Source organism: Gobius niger (genome assembly GCF_951799975.1).
Source record: "Gobius niger genome assembly, chromosome: 24".
Classification (NCBI taxonomy): Eukaryota; Metazoa; Chordata; class Actinopteri; order Gobiiformes; family Gobiidae; genus Gobius; species Gobius niger.
In genome coordinates this window covers 10,610,211-10,633,337 of record NC_136875.1, presented here as the reverse complement: position 1 = coordinate 10,633,337, position 23,127 = coordinate 10,610,211, and the positions used below count along the sequence as shown (strand labels likewise).

The following is a 23,127-nucleotide window of genomic DNA, read 5'->3' as shown; positions in this document are numbered from 1 at the left end:
CAAAAGATGTTTTTCCACATCATTTGTAAACATGAAATACCAATGCAAAGGTGTCAAATATTTGAAAGGAAGCGTAACTGGTTAGGCTCAGTGTTTGGTTAGAGGTTTGACAGCGAGATACAAAAGGTCCTGTGGTATTTTAAACGATGCGTCCCGCCAGCAGGGGCCGGCTCTCCCCCGGACTCTGGCGGCTCAGGAGGTTCCACAGTAACAGAGGCACTGATGTCACAGAGCTCCGAACTGAACCGGACTCAGACTCCTCCACGAGCGGCTGGTACTGTTTCAGACGCCTGCCGGAGGAGAGGAGAGGGTCTTTAATATTCAGCGTTCGAAAGGTGAAGTAGTAGTTGCAAGGACAGTCCAATACATCAACTCAAATCCCACAAGTCCTACACTTTCCCTGTCTCTGCTGGTGTGCCCCAGGGATCTGTCCTGGGGCCCCTCCTCTTCATTATCTACATTCTCCCACTCGGTCACATCTTTCGTAAACACAACATCCATTTCCACTGCTATGCGGATGACACCCGGCTCTACCTCTCTATCAAACCATCTTCATCTCTTCCTCCATCCTCCCTTGCCCTCTGTCTACAAGAAATCCATTCTCCTCCAACTTCCTCAAACTGAACAGCTCCAAAACAGAAGTCCATCTCGTAGGCACCTCCGCCACTCTCTCCAAATCTAACAGTTTTCCTATTCCCTTCAACAACTTATCTGTCCTACCCTCCCCTCAGGTTAAAGCAGTACTAAGTAACTCTTCCCCCTAGAGGCCATAAGCGCAACTGCAGGTGTAGTAGCAAGTTACGATTTTAACTTATTGTCTTGGAGAGTAAATACTACGCTGACAGGAAAGGCGAAGGGAGAGAGGGTTACTGTGCAACCAATTATACAATGGAAATATTTTTTTTCACTCAAACTTGGCTGTAAATACTGTTTAAAGTGACGCTAGCCCACAGTTAGCTTTGCCCGTTAGCATGTTAGCTTCTTCTTCGTGATTCCATTAGTGTGTATTGCTTTCTCCGCACCGGGGGCAGTCAAGTTGCAAACATGGTTTTCTGTCCAGAGACACCAGGGGGAGATGAAAGACCCTCCAATCATCCCATAAACACTTGTATTACCCCCACAGGGACTACGGGAAGGATTTATTAAGGTAAATAAGTTACTTAGTACTGCTTTAAGAGTCTGGGTGTCATCCTCGACAGTACACTCTCCTTCCAGTCTCACATCAATAACATCACTCGGTCTGCATATTTCCACCTACGCAAAAATCTCTCGTCTCCGCCCCTCTCTCACCCCCCCACACCACCGCCATCCTCGTCCACAGCCTCGTTACCTCCCGCATTGATTACTGCAACTCACTTCTGTTCGGTCTTCCCGACAAATCCCTCCAGAAACTGCAGCTCCTCCAAAAACTCTGCAGCTCGAATCATCACACGGACCCCCCACCTCTCATCACATCACCCCCTGTCCTACAACAACTCCACTGGCTCCCCATAAAAGAAAGAATCAACTTCAAAATACTCCTATTCAAAGCACTTCATAACCTGGCCCCTCCGTACATATCTGATCTCCTCCACATTGCACTCTCCGCTCCTCCTCCACTCTCAAACTCTCCGTCCCACCGGCCAAACTCGTCACCATGGGGCACAGAGCATTCAGCCGCTCTGCTCCCCAGCTCTGGAACTCTCTCCCCTCTGACCTCCGTACCATAGACTCTCTGCCACTCTTCAAATCCAAACTCAAAACTCACCTGTTCAGACAGTCCTACACCACCTGGCTACGCGCTCACCTTCTCAATCGATTGTCCTCTGTTTTATTCTGTTGTTCTTGTTTTTAATGTTTTTAATGTGTCCATTGTACAGTGTCCTTGGGTGTTCTGAAAGGCGCTTTTAAATCAAATGTATTATTAATTGACTGCGGAATTCTTCCGCAGTCAATTATTGGTTTTCATGTTCTTTATTATTATTCCTCTTCCATCTTTTTCCCGATTTTCTAGAGCTTTCAGCACCTTCATGCTTTGTGCAATTTATGCAAGTTATGCATCAAAATGTTCCGCATGTTGAGGAGAAGGTGCTATTACTTTTGGGACTTCTGCAACTTACGGTTTTTCCGCAATCGGCCAAAATGTCGGAGATTTTTCCCATTGACTTATAATGGGGCTGCCGCAAATCCATGCTTTTCTGCACTTTTTTCTGCATTTAATGCAATTTCTGCACTTTGTGCATGTTCAGCTTATGCAACTTGTGGGTTTTGAGAAAAAAATGTCCTTCTGCAGATTTCCAGTTTTTTTATACGAGAGTTTGAAATTTTTGCATTGGTGTGTATGTGGGAATCCAGCCAATGGGGAAACTCCAGGCCTTTCAGCCATTTGTGCAGCTTCTGCCAATCAAGCACTGAGGCCATTTCAACAGTTTGACCAGTTTATGGAATTTAAAAAGTTTATGCAACATTAATAATTTATGCAAATTAACCACTTTATGCATTTTAAACCGTTTATGCAACTTAAGAGTTTATGCCATTTAGGATTTATGAATTTTAAAGAGTTTATGCAATTTACATAATTTATGCAAATTAACCTATTCAGGCATTTTACCACTTTATGCAGTTTATGGAACATGAAATTTTATGCATTTTACCACGTTATGCAAATTAGATTATGCAAATTAAGCAATTTATGCAATTTGAACAGTTTATGCATTTTCTGCATTCGCTTCCCGCAATTCGCAGTCAATCGCAATGGCGCATCTAGTTATTATTATTATCTTACACTTTCTTGATTAAAAATGCAATATTGATCTAAGCGCTGAAACAAAATATACAGTAGTTTCACTTCCCCAGAAGCCCCTCCCTCCCCCATCTTGCTCTCCTTTGCTGCTTAGCTGTTTCAATAAAGAGGGGGATGAAAGAATTAAGCTTAGCAAGAGATCGAGGTGAGCAAAGCCTTTCCTGGATACATACAGTAGGACCTCATTATCATCTACTTTTTCAACACTTCAATAAAAGTGTTATTGAAGCACTCAAGCTCACCTGTACATCAGACCAATGCAGCAGACCACACAGGCCAGGACCATCACGCCCAGCACTGTGGCTGCCGTCCCAGCTGGAGATCCTGTGGTCGCTGCAAGAGAATTTATGAAATAGTGAGATTGTTTAAAGATATATTACACCCCTGGACGACAGAGGGGCTTCAACAGTCGCAGCGTCGTACCCAAGTTGACGTTGACCCTGGCGCTGGTCACGGCGAGGCTCACGTCGTTGGTCAGAGAGACGTTGAGGCAGAAGACTCCGGTTTCATTGAAGAACTGCCTGAGGACGAGCTGACAGTCCGGAGTGGGCACCGCGGCGCTGCACACCGTCTGAACGGGAGTCAGGCAGTCGGCATCCGAGACCACCGTGCACACCTCGCTGGGCAGGCTGCGGCCAACAGCGGAGATGGAGTTATGGAGTGCACTTTACGATTTGCGCATCAAAACAGAAACACAATTCATGCTAAGAGTTTCACGGACCTTCCTTGGCATGAAATAGTGACGTCCACAGCGTTCTGCTCCAGCTCAGTGGCCAAAGACACAACGTTCGTAACCTGCACAATCTCAACACTCTCGATGCCCTCTGCAGAGACAAACAAAAGATGAATAAATAATCATGGGCTTGTTTTAAAAGAAAGACAATCTGGAAGTAATAGCGTGAGACTGACGGACGACTTGGACGGAGGTGGCGAGGGAGCCGTAGCGGTAAACGGTGCAGTCTGCCGTCAGCTCCGGGGCCTGACGTTTAGTGATGATCAGAGGAACCTCAGCTTCAGCCTCTGCAGGTTGTTCTGGCAGAGGAAATTATAAAAAGTTAAAATAGCATTACACTTACTTTAAAGGGCACAAGCACTAACCATTAAAATGGTCATAATAATGCTTAGGTTTTATGTTATACTGTGGTTTTATTGACACAGTTACTCCTTCTCAACCGATTTCTGACTTTTCATTTTAATAAATATATTACTATATATTTCTGTTTCACCCAAAGGGGGCGCTAACCTCCACCTATCTGTCTACCATTGAATATTAAAGGAATAGGCCACCGTTTTTACATACTGAGATATGTTCTTACTTTAGCTTTGACGAGTTCTTTAGGACCTGTCTGATCTTCACCCGTGCCTTCAGTCACGTAAACACAGCACAGACGGCGTTAGCATTTAGCCTCTCCCTCTCTCCTCTATAGCTCCAAAACAGGTCAAGATAGAAGCTACCAAGCTCTTCCACGTTTTCCCTATTTAAATATGGTTACGTGAAGTGTTACACTACAAAGTATAATTACACAAAATTAAACAATGTGGATTTTCTAAGCGGATAAAAGGGGGGACTATAATGTAAGGCGTAATAATACCAGGAGTAATTTGGCATCCGCACAGTAAAGTGAAGATTACTGCGCAGTAAAGTGAAGAATACTGCACGGATTTCGAACTACTCCTGGTATTATTACGCCTTACAACATACTTCCCCCGTGGAAGAGCTTGGTAGCTTCTATCTTGACCAGTTTTGGAGCTATAGTGGAGAGGGGGAGAGGCTAAATGCTAACATCGTCTGCGCTGTGTTTACGTGACTGAAGGCACGGGTGAAGATCAGACAGGTCCTAAAGAACTCGTCAAAGCTAAGGTAAGAACATATCTCAGTATGTAAAAACGGTGGCCTATTCCTTTAACACTTGTATGTATGCTTCAAGGGCAGTATGTGTGAGTGAACATCTCTTGCCAATTGTGGCCATGTTTTCTTCATCATTTGTGCCTCACCTGCAGCAGCCACGGTCGCTGCCACCACATTTTCCGTCTCCACAACCTCTGCCTCTGTATCTGCTGCTGGAGCCGCCTCTTCTACCTCTGTGGCGGCTGGGGCTTCAGTCACAGCAGCAGCTACAGTGTTGTCTCCAGCCACCTCTGGCTCCTCGACAACAGCACCCTCTGCCTCAGCTGTGTCCACGGCATCTGTGGCAGGTACAGCCTCGGCAGCTGCTTCTGTGGCTTCAGCAGCGGTGGCATCTTCAGCAGCAGCATCGGCTTCCTCTGTTGCAACATCACCTGAAAACACACAAGGAAAGTTTGAATATTACCGCTCTACTTATGTATATCATTTTGAACCTCACCCTCCGTAGCCTCAGCGTCAGCAACAACAGCCGTATCTACAGTCTCAACAGTGGCATCAGCTGCTGCAGCATCGGTGGCGGTGGCATCTTCAGTGGCAACAGTGTCAGCAGCGGCCGCATCAGCATCTGAGGCAAGCAGGAACGCAAGTCAGTGAAATATGAATCTCATGGAACAAGGATGCAATTCATTTAAAGGAATAGGCCACTGTTTTTACATACTGAGATATGTTCTTACCTTAGCTTTGACGAGTTCTTTAGGACCTGTCTGATCTTCACCCGTGCCTTCAGTCACATAAACACAGCGCAGACGGCGTTAGCATTTAGCCTCTCCCTCTCTCCACTATAGCTCCAAAACAGGTCAGATAGAAGCTACCAAGCTCTTCCACGTTTTCCCTATTTAAATATGGTTACGTGAAGTGTTCCACTACAAAGTATAATTACACAAAATTAAACAATGTGGATTTTCTAAGCGGATAAAAGGGGGGACTATATTGTAAGGCGTAGTAATACCAGGAGTAATTTGGCATCCGCACAGTAAAGTCAAGGTTACTGCGCAGTAAAGTGAAGATTACTGCGCGGATTTCGAACTACTCCTGGTATTATTACGCCTTACAATATAGTCCCCCCTTTTATCCGCTTAGAAAATCCACATTGTTTAATTTTGTGTAATTATACTTTGTAGTGGAACACTTCACGTAACCATATTTAAATAGGGAAAACGTGGAAGATCTTGGTAGCTTCTATCTTGACCAGTTTTGGAGCTATAGTGGAGAGGGGGAGAGGCTAAATGCTAACGCCGTCTGCGCTGTGTTTACGTGACTGAAGGCACGGGTGAAGACCAGACAGGTCCTAAAGAACTCGTCAAAGCTAAGGTAAGAACATATCTCAGTATGTAAAAACGGTGGCCTATTCCTTTAAAGTTAATGGTGCTTTATTTCTTTGTACTTGTGTAGGCCGCCATGTTTGTTTTGGTATCAGACAGACCATGCTTTTCCGTACTGCTTGTCAATCACACTCATCTCAGACAAATAGGACTGTAGTGCGGTTGGCCAGGGTAACAGGAGTCTGTTGTAAGTTTACACAGTGGTTGAGGGCAGTGGAGCGATGCAGGGTTAGCATAACGGTACCTGCAGCAGCGTCCTCAGTGTCAGCGGGAACAGCCTCAGCCGCTGCATCAATCGTGGCATCAGCCGCTGCAGCCTCTTCAACTGTTGCTGTGTCTGCGGCAGCATCGACGGTGGCGTCTGCAGTAGCGTCTGCGGTAGCGTCTGCGGTATCGTCTGCGGTAGCGTCTGCGGTAGCGTCTTCGGTAGCGTCTGCGGTAGCGTCTTCGGTAGCGTCTTCGGTAGCGTCTTCGGTAGCGTCTTCGGTAGCGTCTGCGGCAGCGTCTGCGGCAGCGTCTTCGGTAGCGTCTGCGGCAGCGTCTGCTGTAGCGTCTGCGGTAGCGTCTGCAGCAGCGTCTTCAGTAGCGTCTGCGGTAGCGTCTTCAGTAGCGTCTGCGGTAGCGTCTGCAGTGGCGTCTGCGGTAGCGTCTGCGGTGGCGTCTGCGGTGGCGTCTGCGGTGGCGTCTGCGGTGGCGTCTGCGGTAGCGTCTTCAGTAGCGTCTTCAGTAGCGTCTGCGGTAGCGTCTGCAGTGGCGTCTGCGGTAGCGTCTGCGGTAGCGTCTGCGGTGGCGTCTGCGGTGGCGTCTGCGGTGGCGTCTGCGGTGGCGTCTGCGGTGGCGTCTGCGGTCTCAGTGTTCACAGCATCCTCATCAGTTCCAGCTGCAGCGTCATCTCCGGCCTCCACTGTAGAGACAGGACAATAAAATAGCAAGAGAGTTCGGGGTGGAATGTTTTATGTTCACTGCTACCATGGAGATCTGCCATGTTTGTGGGTGCTAGCAAACATTTTCCATAGACTAACAATGAGGTAAAAACAGTATAAAAGCCATGGAACATCTGCTGAGTCACTGCTGGTAAATCTGTCTAACATTGTACTACCTAAGACTGTGATGTGAACAATAACAGTACTTTACCTTTAGAATCTCCATTAGTTTATTATTGCTACAAATCCCATGATGCATAGCGAATGATCTTCAACTCTATGGTATTGAGGCATCACTAAACCAGGTCAATCCTACAAGACATTCCTCCATTGTTCCCATAGTCTGTGAATTAAGAATGGACTACGTGAGGATGGCTTCCTCGTAATCTGGCTAGGGTTTTTGGAGACAGTTCCCTTATTTATGAATAGGGCAGAAAAAATATTTAATAACAAAAGGAGAAAAATAAGACGATGCTGCGTGTGTGAAGACAAACACATGGAGGTCCGAATGACAAGCCTGCGTTCAACAATGACTTAAAGAGGGAAAAAAGTTTAAATGTAAAGTGCATTAGAGCGCGGAACTTCTGTCCTTACGACTTCAGGGAAAAGGAGGCTAAAATGTGTCCATTCTTAATTTACAGGCTATGATTGTTTCAGCTTAAACTAAATCTACTGTAATCATAAGATCATTTACTGTCCCCTGGTGGCTGGAGGTGGTATCTTACCTGCTGCATCCGTCTCTGTGACGACTGCAGTGTCCACGGCCGGAACATCAGCGTCTGGAACAGCAGCTGGACTCACCACCACCACCACAGCAGGGGCGACTGAGGATTCCACGGGGACCACTGAGAGGAGACCGCAATAAACAAAAAGGGATCATGTATGTTTCTATTAAATGGACGCCATGTATTCTTGCCCTTCCATACCTGCAGTTGGGGCTCCGCAGGTGGGGATGCTGGCCATCAGGATGACCTGCGGCCTGAATGCTCCCACAGACAGGTACGTGTGTGTGACTGTGCGCTCCTTGGAGATCAGTGTCCCCGTCTCATCCCCGAAGTCCCAGGTGAAAGTGAGGTCAGAGGCGCTGAGGTACTGGCTCGGGTCGTGGAGGTTCACACTGAAGGCGACCGCTCGGTTCTGGATGAAGCTCTGGTCCGCTGCGTTCAGGTCGTTCACTTGGCTCATGGAGATGGTGAAGGGGACTTGGTCTGAAAGAGGGGACATAGTATGATTGATTTGAGGGATTTTGTGTTTACATACAGCAATCGATAGTTTTACCTGTGATGGTGAACACAGAAGAGGCGTAGCCTAGTGGGATGAAGTTCTGCTTCCCTCTTTGGTGGTAGATGACCAGCTCCATGTTGTAGGAGCCCATGGGGATGTTCTCTGTCCCGATGGAGAGAGAAGAGGAGGGACCGTCCGCCACCTGCCAGAAACGACCTGTAATCACAGCACCGAGTTAAGTCAGTGTAACAGAGGAGTAATTGATAATAATAAAATAATAAAATAATCAGGACTTCCAAAAATAAAAGCTTAAAAACTAAACTAAACTCTTTCAGCAGTAATATTGTATTGTACTCGTTGTAATTTATAAGGCATTTGCTGAGGGACGTCATTCACGTTACTTTGGAAAAGTGCCACTGCTAAGTGGTTTTAAGAAGTCTGAGCCTTTAATCAGAATTATATGAGAATAATACAGTAACAATCAAGAGGGTTGTACTAAATCTCATTAGATTAATATTTAGGCACTCACCCCATGTCTTCCACACATAGACATAGCGCTGTGGTCGCCTCTGGGCTCTGAAGGGCGTCCCGTCGGGGAACACTCCTGTGCCCTGGGAGTCTGTGTACACGGGCTGCCCCGCCTGGTACTGCTGCCCTGAGGTACACAGAATGAGCACAGTCAGTAATTATTATAATAATGTAATAAAGAAATCGATGAAAACTGTTGTCTTTCAGTCTTTCACCTTTTACGATAATGTGCTCACTCTAATGGCTTTGCTTGAAGTAAAATGGCTAAATAACAGTGCACTAACCAGGGCTGCTCAATATTGAAACAAATGTACAGTATGCGATACAGACGTGCAACCTTGCAATAATGTTATTGCAATATTTTACTATATACCATTTCAACACGGTATGTGACATTCAATTTAAACACAGTTTATTAACAGTAATTGGAAAATATTGGCAAAACTAGACTTAAAAACACAAATCAGCACCAAAATGAGACTAAAATGGAACTAAAATGGGAAATTTGTACGTAACAGATTGTTTTGCACATTTATAACCAATCTCAATCACAGTGATTCTGCAGTGTTGTGGCTTCTTGCGATACAGATAGTGCATCACCAAATATTGCAATATAATATTTTGTAATGTATTGAGTAGCAGGGGCAGTAGCAACAGTAGCACTGGTAGCATCCAAGTTAAGAGTACTAGAGTGATTTTTGTAGTGTTACTTGAGCAGTCATAGAAGTAGTATTTGCCTGGAGTACTACATAATAGGACTACAAAAACAAGCATGGTAGGTTGTTGCAAACTTTTTGTACTCATTTATCATTTATCAAGACAAGCTGGAAAATACAAAATACATTATAGCTGTTGTGTTGCCCCTATTTTTCCATTTGAAAGGAAGTGTATTAGTTAATCAGTCTTATTTGAGCAATTTATATTAACTTGTCTTTCAAAATGTATAACTATACAATTATGGATGCTCAAAATGGAAAACACTGAAGCAATAAAGCTTATATATGCCGACAGTATTGGGGCCCCATTGTGATGTGTAAATGAGGGAAAACTGTGTGAGTAAAACTGTGTGAAACTCTTGGTAAAAGACCCCCAGAGTAATTCAGAGTGTGGAACACAAAAAGGATGTGTTCAAAGTAAACCTAAAAGGCAACAAAAATAATGATCAAAATCAAAGTTTACTTTGATAAAATTGAACTGTTTTTCAGCCTGGATTTGAACATTGTTTAAGCTCGTCTCACACCTTCAGGAAAACGGCTCCCGTTTTAGCTTTAGTTTTAGGAAAAACAATGGTGTCCACAGTGGATATTTGAGAAACAGGCGGGAGTCTCGATGTCTCATGCAGGAGAAGTTCATCTACCATCAGTGCGGGACCCAGAGACAAGAACTCAAGACATTATGTGCACACTTTGTACATTGAGTGCCAACTTTCTTCGTTATATCTGTGATGAAGTGTTATACTAGAAAAGGTATTGTCTTGTATGCATTATGTTACACCAGTGGTTCTCAAACATCTCACACCAAGTACCTTTCAAAACACTTGACCCTTGAAGCACCTTCATGATGTGTTTAAAAATAATACTAATAATAACAATGTAAAATTAACCTAAAAATAGTTTAAATTGTGTCTAGTGGCATAAACTGGTGACTGGCTCATTAATTTGGAGCGCTTTGGACCTAAGGGGGGTGGAAGGTGCTGTATAAGTTGTGGCCATTTACCATAAAAAACACAGTTTGGGAACCACTGTACTCCTTCGATAATAGGTGGGGAGGTGAAATATGAGAGCTAGTGTGTGAGTGTGTGTGGTGTGTGTGCGTTAAGGTTTGTTTATTTTTATTGTCTAGTTTTTATTGTATTATTATTATTACTGTTATCAGTTTGTTTGATTTGATTGCATCTACTCTGCTGTTTTCTGTTCTATTTTTCTTGGACATTTTTAGGACCCTCATGAAAACGAGATGATTCATCTCTTGGGGCTGATCCTTTAATAAAATGTTCATAAATAAATAAATAAATAAACATTGCGCTCGTCTGACCATTCGAGTCAGTCTCTGAAGGGGCAATAAATACCCTCTGTTGTGTGTCATACTGATATGCAAGCCAAAACAAATGGATGACCCAAATTAATAGTGATTTTATTCTATTCTCTTGGGCCTGATAAAGGTAGAGAAGCACTGTATAAGTTGAGTCCATTTACCGTTTCCAATCTTAATACTTAGAATATCCGTACCAGCAATTGTAAAAGTAAAAGTGGCACTAGCATTAGACAAAAGAACACAACTTCTACGAGAACTAGTAGAAGTAGTGTTCCTCCTTACCGTCCACAGTGCAGTTCTGAGCCCACACCACTGTCCCGTCGGCGAGCACGGTTTGGTTTGAAGGAAAGTTTAAGTTTATGCTGAACGTGGCTTTGGATCCAGTCAGAGTCGGGGCGTCGTTCTTCAGTTCAAAAGTCACGTTACCACCTGAGACAGAAAACATTATTAACAATCAAATAGAAGAATTAAGGCTTCGGCATCAATGTCTCTAGCAGTTGTAGTAGCCATTGTTGCAGTCGTAGAAACTGTTGTTGTAGCTCACCCCTCCAGCAGTTCCTGAACCTCACATCCCCGTCTCTCCAGAACGGGTACATGCGTGTGTTCCAGGAGCGATACCGGGTGAACTGAGATCTCTGTCCTGAGAGAGCAATCGTTGTTAGGAGAGATTCAGGAAACTTAGACAGCCACACATAGATATGAAAAAAGAGCTTTAAAAATTCACTTTTTGCTAACAATGTCTGGCTTCACTGATTCTGTGTAATTGGCCCAAAACTCAAAGCCATTTCTAAGTGACGTCTGTGTGAATTAGTGAAACAGAGGCATTCGCAGGTCGAGAGTTTTGTAGTAGCACATATCTGAGCGAGGTGTGTCTGGTCCGTCGGAGTCACACGGCCCTAAACCCCCCACAATCCCCTTCATGTGATCGTCAGCTGAGCACCACGTTTAATCCACGGGGACCAGGCTCAGCCCTCACAGCCAGAGGGGGAACTTAACCACGTAACCTGCCCACCGACTGGGAATCAGGACTCCTTTCAAGAGCAATGGAGAAGACTTAGGGTAGTGCAAGTGTGGGTGATTTAGAGTCATATTTTGGAGAGTGAAAGCCTTCAACATACGTCCTTTTCATAACGCTAGTGGGAGATATCGACATGAACGTGACATTACAGCTTTTGTAGGCAGGCCCACTTTTTTTTTATCTCCTTTGTCCTCATTTATTCAATCAATGGAAGGTCTGTCCAACAATTTCCAGAGTCTATTTCATCAGTGAAGATTAAATGTGGCATTGATTCACTTCTGTAAAATAGCTAATGTTGCTGCTTGTACTGAAAACATCCACTGCAAAAAGTAATTAACTAGATTAGTATAAACATCTCAATTTGAGCATAATAATCCAAATTTTAGTTGTTTTGACTAGTTAAGGAGTTCTTGGGCATTTGTCCTGGATTATTTCACTTGTTCTGAGATGTTTCTGACTCGTTTCAATACATTTCGTTCTTATTTCAGGACATTTTCTTTGCCAATGGGGTAAGAAAATTGGTCTTATCTCATTGGCAATTTTACTTTCTTATTTCAAGCGAGATTTACCCTAGAACTGGTCTGAAATGTCCTCAAACAAGCAAAGTAAACTTGGTCCGATCAGGAAAAGTGTCTAAATTAGCGAAAAACGCTCAAAACAAGATACATTTCCTCAATTCAAGTCATTAAAGACAATGCTTGATATTTACTTTTTGCAGTGTACATAAATATTTATAGTGCAGTCGTAGCACGCTGTAAAGCCTAATCTTGAAATAAGTGAAATCTTCTTCAAATAAGCAAATTTGGCCTTGATTTCAGACTCTAATTTCAAGAAATCTGTCCATGAGGCAAGATATTTAAAGTTAAATTAAGATAAAACAACCACACCAGTTTTATTTCAAGCAAAATAAGATCTTTCATCAAGTTTTGACTGTCAAATGAAGATAAAACCACCATGAAGTCAGTGATTACGGCTTTCTCTAAACACACAATAATTACACGCTTAAAATTTCAATTATCTTTGGTCATAAACAGCCACTTTCTCTGTCAGTCATTCATCATGTTCATAAAGTCACGCCCTTAATCACTAAACACACAACTTGAAACAAATAGTTCAGATACTCACTGGCGTGGCCCGCAGACACAGCCATCAGCAGCAGCAGCAGCACAATCCTGGGCATCATTTTGGAGAACTACTGAACCCGGACCAGGACAAGACCGGGGAAAGGGCCCCCGCCAGGAACTATAAGGGCCCCGCACCACAGAGAAACCCCCTCTAAAGCGTGACATCATGAGGGAGTGCTGGTCTGGAGACGCCCCCTGGCACGGCTGGAGACAGAACAGAGCTCCTAATGTAGAAAGGACTGTTTTATGAAGCAACATAATCCGTTTGAATCAGTACATGAGAATGAAATGCTGAAATGATCAATACATTTTCTTGTGTTCGGTCCGGTACCTTGTGAAAGAGTGGATCAGGGAGACATCGTTTTCAAACAAAGCAGAGAGAAGGAAGAGGAAATCTTTGACTGCAGTGTTGCTCCGTGGCATTATTGCTATTTTCAGTTTATTTTGTTTAAGTAACTCAAAGTAATGTAACTCAGCTCCATTTTTGAAACAGTAATGTGTAATACATACTGTTACAACATGTTACATTTTTATAGCTGCACTGAGATTAGTATGAACATCTCAATTTGAGCATAATAATCCATTTTTTTGTTGTTTTGACTGGTTGTTGGGCATTTGTCCTGGATTATTTCACTTGTTCTGAGATGTTTCTGACTCGTTTCGATACATTTCGTCCTTATTTCAGGTCACTTTCTTTGCCAATGGGGTAAGAAAATTGGTCTTGTCTCATTGGCAGTTTTACTTTCTTATTTCAAGCGAGATTTACCCTAGCACTGGTCTGAAATGTCCTCAAACAAGCAAAGTAAACTTGGTCCGATCAGGAAAAGTATCTAAATGAATGAAAACCGCTCAAAACAAGATACATTTCCTCAATTCAAGTCATTTAAGCCAATTCTTGATATTCACTTTTTGCAGTGTGTAACTACTAATACAGAATATACACTACAAAAAGTCAATATCAAGCATTGGCTTAAATGACTTGAGTTTCCTTTGCTTGTTTGAGGACATTTCAGACCAGTTCTAGGGTAAATCTCGCTTGAAATAAGAAAGTAAAATTGCCAATGAGATAAGACCAATTTTCTTTCCCCATTGGCAAAGAAAATGTCCTGAAATGAGGACGAAATATATCGAAACGAGTCAGAAACATCTCAGAACAAGTGAAATAATCCAGGACAAATGCCCAAGAACTTCTTAACTCGTCAAAACAACTAAAATTTGGATTATTTTGCTCAAATTGAGATGTTTATACTGATCTAGTTAATGACTTTTTGCAGTGTACTACAATATTACTAGTCATTATTTTCAAAGAAATGCTGTTCTAATGCCAAATCAAATGTAATGATCTGTTTAAACTACATTTAAGGCACCATTCATATAATTGAATGTTTTTTACTGGGATGCACAAACCCTGGAGTTGATGAGCTCGTTCTGTACTCGTGTCATGTGTGACGTCTGAGCTGGAGCGGCTGCATCACAAGACGACGGTCAGGACGAGGTCTAAATAATATCCTTTTATTCTCTTTCTGCCCCCGTATTCTCCCTCTCTCTCTCTTCCTTCCTCTGACCCCCCTCTCTCCTCCTCCTCAGGCTGAACACCAACCAGGAATCCACGTCCTATGAGCAAAATCCATTCATCAGTGAACACCGATGCTGAACACAGAGTCATTCAGTGTCTGTATTCTTGCCTGCATCACTCACTCCCTCGGCGCAGTGAGAGCACGGTTAGCGCTTGTGCTTCACCGCTAGAAGGACCCTGGTTCCATTCCCACCTGGATGAGGCCTTTCTGCGTGGAGTTTGCATGTTCTCCCCGTGTCTGCGTATGGTTTACCCTATACCATTAAGTCTTAGTGTGGCGTGTAAAGGCCCAGAAATGTGGAACAGAATGAACACTGACATTAAAACTGCAACATCTTTGGCCATTTTTAAAAAGAAATTAAAAACTGAGCTTCTAGGAAAATACAATAAACCCTAGCTGGACCTCTAAAATAAATAAATAAATACAAATAAATAAATAAAAAGCTTGTGTCTGATGGTAGTATGTCCCAATGTGTGTGAGCATATAGTGTGTACCCTTTTAAATTGATGCATTGCTAAAGTAATAAAAGTAAGATAAGGTAGTTTTAGATTAGAGTAGGTAAGGTTAGTTATACTGTAGGTTTGGAAGGAAAAAGGCACCAAAGGTAATGTTTCCTAGGTTGCTAATGTATTAATGTATGTTTGTGTTTTTAATATTGTGTCTTATTGGGCCCCATATATTTTAGCAAACTGTTGCTTCAAGGGCGTCCCATTTATGAATATGCAATACTCCATGAATGAATGTGTAAATGTTTTTACTTTATATTCATAATAAACTGAACTGAACTGAACTTAAAACATTTACAATAGGTGAATCCTCCAGCCAGGTGATTCCGACCATCAGCCTGGCTCCACATCTGGAGATGGGTCCCTGGGCCCTGTCGCCGCCCACTGCTCTTTACGGGCTTCCCCAGCGGCATCGGAAGGATGGGTCAAATGCAGAGGACAAATATGGGGACAATGAAGTATACCTTAACATTAACCTTAAAGGGGCAGGATGCAAGTTCGCCATTTTATACTCACTACTGCCACCTCAGGTCATATGTGTAACTGCACCTTCTATATTAAGCTCGTGCATGACGGCAATTCGGGCCGAAGTGACACATTTTTGAGTGACCGTACAGGATTTTAGAGGCAGTTGTGGTGAACAGGTCTGAGCTCATTCTACACATTAGGACATGGCTGGAACATGTAGGGGGAGGAAACTACATAATTTTAACATTTTTAAACTCCCTATAGTCCCTTTAAAGCAGTACTAAGTAACTTACAACAACAATTATACAATGGAAATATTTTTTTTCACTCAAACTTGGCTGTAAATACTGTTTAAAGTGACGTTAGCCCGCAGTTAGCTTTGCCCGTTAGCCTGTTAGCTTCTTCTTCGTGATTCCATTAGTGTGTATTGCTTTCTCCGGACCGGTGGCAGTCAAGTTGCAAACATGGTTTTCTGTCCAGAGACACCAGGGGGAGATGAAAGACCCTCCAATCATCCCATAAACACTTGTATTACCCCCACAGGGACTACGGAAAGGATTTATTAAGGTAAACACGTTACTTAGTACTGCTTTAAGTCAAATTAGGGATATCAATATGACACTTTTCCTGAAGTTTACTGACAATATGGGTAAAGAAAATATTTAAAAAAACATATATTGCACATTTCTTTCATTTAATGTTCATAATTTAAGACCTTTTATACAAAAACATGGCCAAAATTGTTTATATTTTTACTGAAAAGTGATGTGAAATGTGGATACATGGTTGAGTTTTTGAATACACTAGTAAAAAGTGAAAAAAAACTTCTGATTGTGCCTTGTTTTCATGGCTCAAAGCTCAATAAATCAAGCAGGGATCACATTTTGAAAAAGGTCCCCTGCAAAAGCTTTGAAATCTTGTTCAATACAAAGTTGGAAAATGTTGTGTTTTGCATGTGTGTTGTATTCTGAGAAAAGGCCTTTACAATTTCTCATATAAATCAATGGAGAATTGACTTATTGCAATAGGCTATTATTAGTTTCTTAGTGAAAGCAAAGTGGCCCAAAAGTTTAATGAGAGGATTTGAACCGCTGACCTTTGGATTGGTGGAGGAATGCTTTAATTACGGCTGGTGGAGCACGAGAAGCAGAACAGCAGAAACAGCTCCAGCCAGTGTGGGCCTAATTTGAGACTAGTTTAACTGAAATCTTCCAGCGAGTGAAATGTTTCCGTGAAGCCCGACTGGCCGGCGGAAAAAAAAATCAAAGTCTTTAGCGAAACAGGTTTAAGCAGAGTCTCTTTGTGTCCGTCTGCTCTGCATGTGACCCCTCATGTGCTCACTTCAAATCCTTCCCACACCCCACATGACCGACATACCACAACATTCAGCTATTTGACTCAGCGTCACACACTTATCTACCAACTAATACGTTTGTTTTTTAAGGTTTTTCTCTGGATTTGGGGATCGACTTTAGGGATTGTAGTTAAAAGAGTCCTAATAGCTTTGGGGGAAAGTTAGAGAGATGACACAGAGGATAAATAAACAGCTGTAGTTGAAGCCTCTCGGTTTTCTCTTTAACCTCTTACCCCCCGATTTAACCAAGCTTTCTCCAAAATTTAAGAGCTTAAAAGAAAAGCATCAAAATGGCGACAAAACAAGGATGAAAACGGAGCAAGAATGTGCGAGAAAAGCAACAAATAAACGACAAAGCAATGAAAGACAAAAAATATGACAAAAACACAACAAAAAAGTGACAAAAACATGAGGTGTTTGCTTTCAAATGAGGCTCTCTTTTGGATTTGGGTAAAGCCGAACTGGAGAAAATGCACTTTGTAAAGGTGGGGGGTAAGAGGTTAAAATAATATAATAATAATAATTTTGGGCCTGGCTGGTCAGAGTCCAGGGCCGTTTTTCCGTCCCAGTCCGCCTCTGAAACAGTGAAATGGTAATGCCAACAGTCAGATGTCAAGTAATTGTAATAGTAGTAGAAGTAATCATAGTAGTAGTAGTAATAGACTAATTCAGTAGAAAAGTACTCATAGTGTTTATACAACTCTCAAACTCTCTTAAGGGATTGCAATAATCTTAATCATTCTACTCGGGAGCACATTGACTAATTAATTCATGTGTTATACATAATAATCAACATATTGCTTAATTTGACTTGCAGGTGCAACTACTAAGTTACTACATCAGAAACAAAATTCCTTGCACATCTGCAAAACCGCCACCAGAGGGCACAGTTTGTGGTCCTCTGTGTGTACTCTGAGCATTCTGTGATCAATTCATGATGAAAATGACAGGGAAAGAAAAAACAAAACTTAAAAGCCACATGCAGTCTAATTTGAATTTAAAGAAAAGCTTATTTAGTTGAAAATGCAGGCCTATTGAAATTCTTGATTACACATTTGTGCTTATGGTTTTGTCACTTTGTTTTCCTTTTCTCCTCTTGACTGCAGCAACTTCATTTCCCCATTGTTGGTTTGAACAGGCCCTTATACGGGGGTGCAAAAGGGTGCATTGCAACCTCATTTTGAAATGTTTGCACCCTCAGTTTTAATGGGTTAGTGCTAGATCGTATGCTCCGGAGGGACGGTCTGCTGTGATTTCGTATAGATCTATGAGTTGGTTTGTCTAAAAATACAAATAATCCTAATCCTAACCCTAAAGTTTAACCATTTCCCTGGCCCTAACCTTAACCTCTTAACTCCTACCTGAACATGTTTTCTCCAAATTCTCCAAATCTAAAAGCTTCTTCAAAACAGAGGCAAAAAACGCGACAAAAATGACAAAAACTCATCAAAAAAAGACAAAAATCCAGCAAAAAAGTGACATAAATCCATCAAAAAAAGACAAAAATCTAGCAGAAAAAAAGACAAAAACCCAGCAAAAAAAAAAGACAAAAATCCAGCAAAAAAGACAAAAATCCAGCAAAAAAGTGACATAAATCCATCAAAAAAATACTAAAATCCAGCAGAAAAAATGACAAAAATCCAGCAAAAAAATACTAAAATCCAGCAAAAAAAAAGACAAAAATCCATCAAAAAAATACTAAAATCCAGCAGAAAAAATGACAAAAATCCAGCAAAAAAATACTAAAATCCAGCAGAAAAAATGACAAAAATCCAGCAAAAAAATACTAAAATCCAGCACAAAAGTGACAGAAGAGCAGCAAAAAAGTAATGAAAAAGTGACAAAAACACATAAGGGAAATAAAAAGTGACGACAATGGCATAGAGGAAAGAATGGATTTGGTTTTGGCGGGTGGTAAGAGGTTAATTTGTGAACTTTTCCCCCGCAACCCTTGAACGCCTCACACTCAGCCTCTCGGTGTTGCTCGTAGATATAATATAATATTCTGCTGTAATCATGAGGAGAAACAAGACCTGATGGCTCTTTGTAGATGTTGGATTAATAAGCAAACGGACATTTCATGAGGATTTTGGGTTAGGGCTAAAACAGCGAGACGATTAATCGACAACAAATCGATTATTGAAATAGTAACTAATAACTAATTTAGTCATCAATAAAAAAAAATCTAGTAAACACAGACTTAAATGGTGGTTCCAATAGCATCAGTGGCAAATCAGGGCTAGCTCGGGAGATATTTTTTGCAATTTGATCAACTCAAACCAACTGTAGCGGCAACAGACACACTCATAGTGAGCCGCCACCCTTCAGGCCCCGCTGTTTGCTCAGTTTTAAGTTAGATGCTTTGGATTCGCACCAGGGCGCCCTGCACACTGACGCCCAGTAGAAGCGCAGGACACCGGGGGAGAGCAGGATGAACACCCAGGGGTCGACGATGGGGTTGATGGAGATGAAGCGCAGGGCAAGCATGTCCACTTTGTGTGACTCGACGCGATGATGATCAAGAGAGTTCAAATACACACGGACCTGGAGAGGAAAAAGAGAAAGAGGGTGGAAAGTGGAGTCAAATATCCTAGTTAACAACCTGGTTGGAAATACCTGGAACAAGTGGTGTCAGTAATAAGTGGAGATGTTATGAAAAGCCCTAAAGTTTTCTGATGTAGCGGCTACTGTAGTCTCGATGCTCGTGCATGACGGTGGAGATAGTTAATATTCTTTTTGAGTGACAGTGCAGGCTTTTAGCAGCAGTTGTGGTGAATTGGTCTGGGCTCATTCTACACATTAGGACATTGCTGGAGCAAGTAGGGGGTGGAAAATACATAATTTTAACCTTTTTAAATTCTATCTCGTCCCCTTAAAGGAATAGGCCACCGTTTTTACATACTGAGATATGTTCTTACCTTAGCTTTGACGAGTTCTTTAGGACCTGTCTGATCTTCCCCTGTGCCTTCAGTCACGTAAACACAGCGCAGACGGCGTTAGCATTTAGCCTCTCCCTCTCTCCACTATAGCTCCAAAACAGGTCAAGATAGAAGCTACCAAGCTCTTCCACGTTTTCCCTATTTAAATATGGTTACGTGAAGTGTTCCACTACAAAGTATAATTACACAAAATTAAACAATGTGGATTTTCTAAGCGGATAAAAGGGGGGACTATATTGTAAGGCGTAATAATACCAGGAGTAATTTGGCATCCGCACAGTAAAGTGAAGATTACTGCGCGGATTTCGAACTTCTCCTGGTATTATTACGCCTTACAATATAGTTCCCCCTTTTATCCGCTTAGAAAATCCACATTGTCTAATTTTGTGTAATTATACTTTGTAGTGTAACACTTCACGTAACCATATTTAAATAGGGAAAACGTGGAAGAGCTTGGTAGCTTCTATCTTGACCAGTTTTGGAGCTATAGAGGAGAGAGGGAGAGGCTAAATGCTAACGCCGTCTGTGCTGTGTTTACGTGACTGAAGGCACGGGTGAAGATCAGACAGATCCTAAAGAACTTATCAAAGCTAAGGTAAGAACATATCTCAGTATGTAAAAACGGTGGCCTATTCCTTCAAGCAGGAGTACTGATACTTGGGCGAATATATCCAGAACATGTGCACTAATTTGTGTTTTTGTGCTCACCACTAGTGGTATGGTGCAGATGATGAAGATGATGGTCATGAACACCAGCAGGATGAGATACTCCACCGCTTCAGCAGTGGCCGTCTCCCTGCGCCCCCTCTTGGACCTCCGCCTCTGGTACAACCGCAAGAGCCGGTACACCACGAAAAGGTTCGACGCCACTATCGCCAGCACAAGCACCAGCATCACTGTGGCGTAGAGAATGGTGTAGACGCGGTCCTCCTTTCGCTCTGGATTCATGTCTATAAAACACCACGTCCCAGGGCAGTACTGAATGTATTTCCCAAATCCGCCAAAAGGCAAGAGGCAGAATGAAGCGCTAAGCAAAAACACAGTCGGGATTGTGATGAAGGCGCACTTTCTGGAGGCGTGACTGCTGTAAAAAAGAGGGAACCCGATGGCAAAGCACCTCTCTAGTGCCATGCTGAAGAGTAGGAACATCGAAGCCAGGCTGAAAAACATCACGCTGAGGCCGAAGTATGTGCACACGCGGTGACTTTCGGGCGACATCCCAACGAGAGTCATGTTCTGAGAGTGCGAAAGCAGCGTCAATGGGCTGACCGAACACGTCCCCGCCAGGTCTGTGAACAACAGCGCTGTGACGAAAATGTGGAAAAGCGAAGGTTTATGGCTCCGATCTGTTTGGCTCTTTCTGCGCCTTTGCATCTCCAGTATCACCAGAGCAGCCACGTTTCCGAGTATTCCCGCTCCAAACAAGATGGCACTGATGAGCGGGCTGCTGCTGGAGACTAAGTGGTGCAGCTCGTGGCACGGCTCCTCTGTCACGGACGGCATGGTGCAAAGATATAAGGATAACTGAAGGGTCCGCTGATGTAGTTATTTGAAGCTTATGTAGTTGACCTGAAAGGCAGAGCAGGTTGTCATCACACAGCTCAGTCTCAACACTTTGCGGAGTAACATTAGTTCGACTCGGTGTTGTGATTTCAAGCTGTGTAATGCCCCGCAAACAATATTAATGGCCCTAAAATGGATCCCTGTGGGACACCGCTTGGAATTTGATACATTTCTGCCTAAATTGGTTACAGCCCAAAAACACTGTGGTCTTTTCTTTATTAAAAAACGAGCTATCAGACAGCTACAGTACATCCAGAACGCTGCTGCTCGAGTCCTGACAAGAACCAGGAAATACGACCATATTAGTCCAGCGCTCCGGTCTCTGCACTGGCTTCCTGTCACTCAGAGAATAGACTTTAAAACAGCTCTGCTTGTGTACAAGTCTTTTGATGGTTTAGCACCAAAGTCCATCTCTGACATGTTAGAGCCGTATGAACCATCTCGGGCCCTGAGAACTTCAGGGAGGGGCCTCCTGGTGGTTCCCAGAGTCAATAATAAACACGGTGAGGCTGCGTTTCAGTTTCATGCAGCTAAAATCTGGAACAGTCTTCATGAGGATGTGAGACAGGCCTCAACTCTGACAATGTTCAAATCCAGGCTGAAAACAGTTCTTTTTGCCCATTCATATGACTGAAAGTATTTTATCTGCACTCTTGCCTTTTACTGTAATTGATTAATTTTATGTTGATGTCCAGAGGAGAAGGAGCGTCAAACCAGAGGCTAGGTAACGAGCAAGAAAAAATAGTGCTCAAGACAGAGCGAATCTAAACAAGACTTAAAAATGCATTTAACTGAAAGTATTTTATCTACACTCTTGCCTTTACTGTAATTGATTAGTTTTATGTTGATGTTTTTATTGATTCTATTCTATGTTTTCTTGTATTTATGCAACTGTGAAGCACTTTGAATTGCCTTGTGTATGAATTGTGCTCTACAAATAAACTTGCCTTGCCTTAAAATCACAAGAATGAGTAAACAGTGTCTGCTTGAACTAATGCCACCCAAACATTTACATGTTATTGTCATTTTATTGGCCATAACATGTTAACATTCACAGGACAGGGAGGAATAAGTAAGTGACCCAAAGCACAAAAGCAAATCCTCTTCACGATGGTTTCAGAATAAAATCCGCGTTCTGGAATGGCCCAGTCAAAGTCCTGACCTAAACCATTGAGACGCTGTGGCACGACCTTAAAAAAGCCGCTCATACCGGACATCCCAGGAATCTTGGTCCAAGATTCATCCTGGTTGTTGTGCACGTCTAATCTGCAACGACAAGAAACGTCTGGATGAAGGTGTTGCTGCCAAAGGAGGGTCAGCCATGTTTTGTTTAAGCATACACTGTTTACTCATTCTTGTAATTGATTGACTGCGGAATTCTTCCGCAGTCAATTATTGGTTTTCATGTTCTTTATTATTATTCCTCTTCCATCTTTTTCCCGATTTTCTAGAGCTTTCAGCACCTTCATGCTTTGTGCAATTTATGCAAGTTATGCATCAAAATGTTCCGCATGTTGAGGAAAAGGGTGCTATTACTTTTGGGACTTCTGCAACTTATGGTTTTTCCGCAATCGGCCGAAATGTCGGAGATTTTTCCCATTGACTTATAATGGGGCTGCCGCACATCCATGCTTTTCTGCACTTTTTTCTGCATTTTCTGCAATTTCTGCACTTTGTGCATGTTCAGCTTCTGCAACTTGTGGGTTTTGAGAAAAAATTGGCCTTCTGCAGATTTCCAGTTTTTTTATACAGGAGTTTGAAATTTTTGCATTGGTGTGTATGGGGGAATCCAGCCAATGGGGAGACTCCAGGCCTTTCAGCCATTTGTGCAGCTTCTGCCAATCAAGCACTGAGGCCAT

General features: G+C 42.6%; 2 protein-coding genes across 2 annotated transcripts; both read right to left on the bottom strand.

Moving 5' to 3' along the window:
• Positions 1-137: 137 nt before the first annotated feature.
• Positions 138-12,965, bottom strand: pmela (premelanosome protein a). The gene is made up of 15 exons (XM_079582436.1): positions 12,863-12,965; positions 11,264-11,359; positions 11,002-11,148; positions 8,687-8,812; positions 8,212-8,373; positions 7,860-8,141; positions 7,659-7,778; positions 6,255-6,914; positions 5,128-5,271; positions 4,778-5,062; positions 3,692-3,814; positions 3,504-3,606; positions 3,206-3,411; positions 3,025-3,115; positions 138-290 (listed from the first exon to the last, which is right to left on the bottom strand). Exons 1-15 carry the CDS (start codon positions 12,918-12,920, stop codon positions 140-142), a joined length of 2,754 nt encoding a protein of 917 aa, XP_079438562.1. The 5' UTR covers positions 12,921-12,965; the 3' UTR covers positions 138-139.
• Positions 12,966-19,070: 6,105 nt separating this feature from the next.
• Positions 19,071-21,216, bottom strand: LOC306982499 (prostaglandin E2 receptor EP2 subtype-like; the record flags this gene model as incomplete). Its single annotated transcript, XM_079582435.1, has 2 exons — positions 20,414-21,216; positions 19,071-19,310 (listed from the first exon to the last, which is right to left on the bottom strand). The coding sequence occupies exons 1-2, from the start codon at positions 21,206-21,208 to the stop codon at positions 19,071-19,073; spliced, it is 1,035 nt and encodes a 344-aa protein (XP_079438561.1). The 5' UTR covers positions 21,209-21,216.
• Positions 21,217-23,127: the final 1,911 nt, after the last annotated feature.

Coding starts and splice junctions, on each gene's coding strand:
- pmela (XM_079582436.1), bottom strand. CDS start 12,920: ATGATGCCCAGGATTGTGCTGCTGCTGCTGCTGATGGCTGTGTCTGCG. Junction 8,813..11,001: donor TCAGAACTGCACTGTGGACG/GTAAGGAGGAAC, acceptor TGTGTACCTCAG/GGCAGCAGTACCAGGCGGGG. Junction 3,116..3,205: donor CAGGGTCAACGTCAACTTGG/GTACGACGCTGC, acceptor ATTCTCTTGCAG/CGACCACAGGATCTCCAGCT.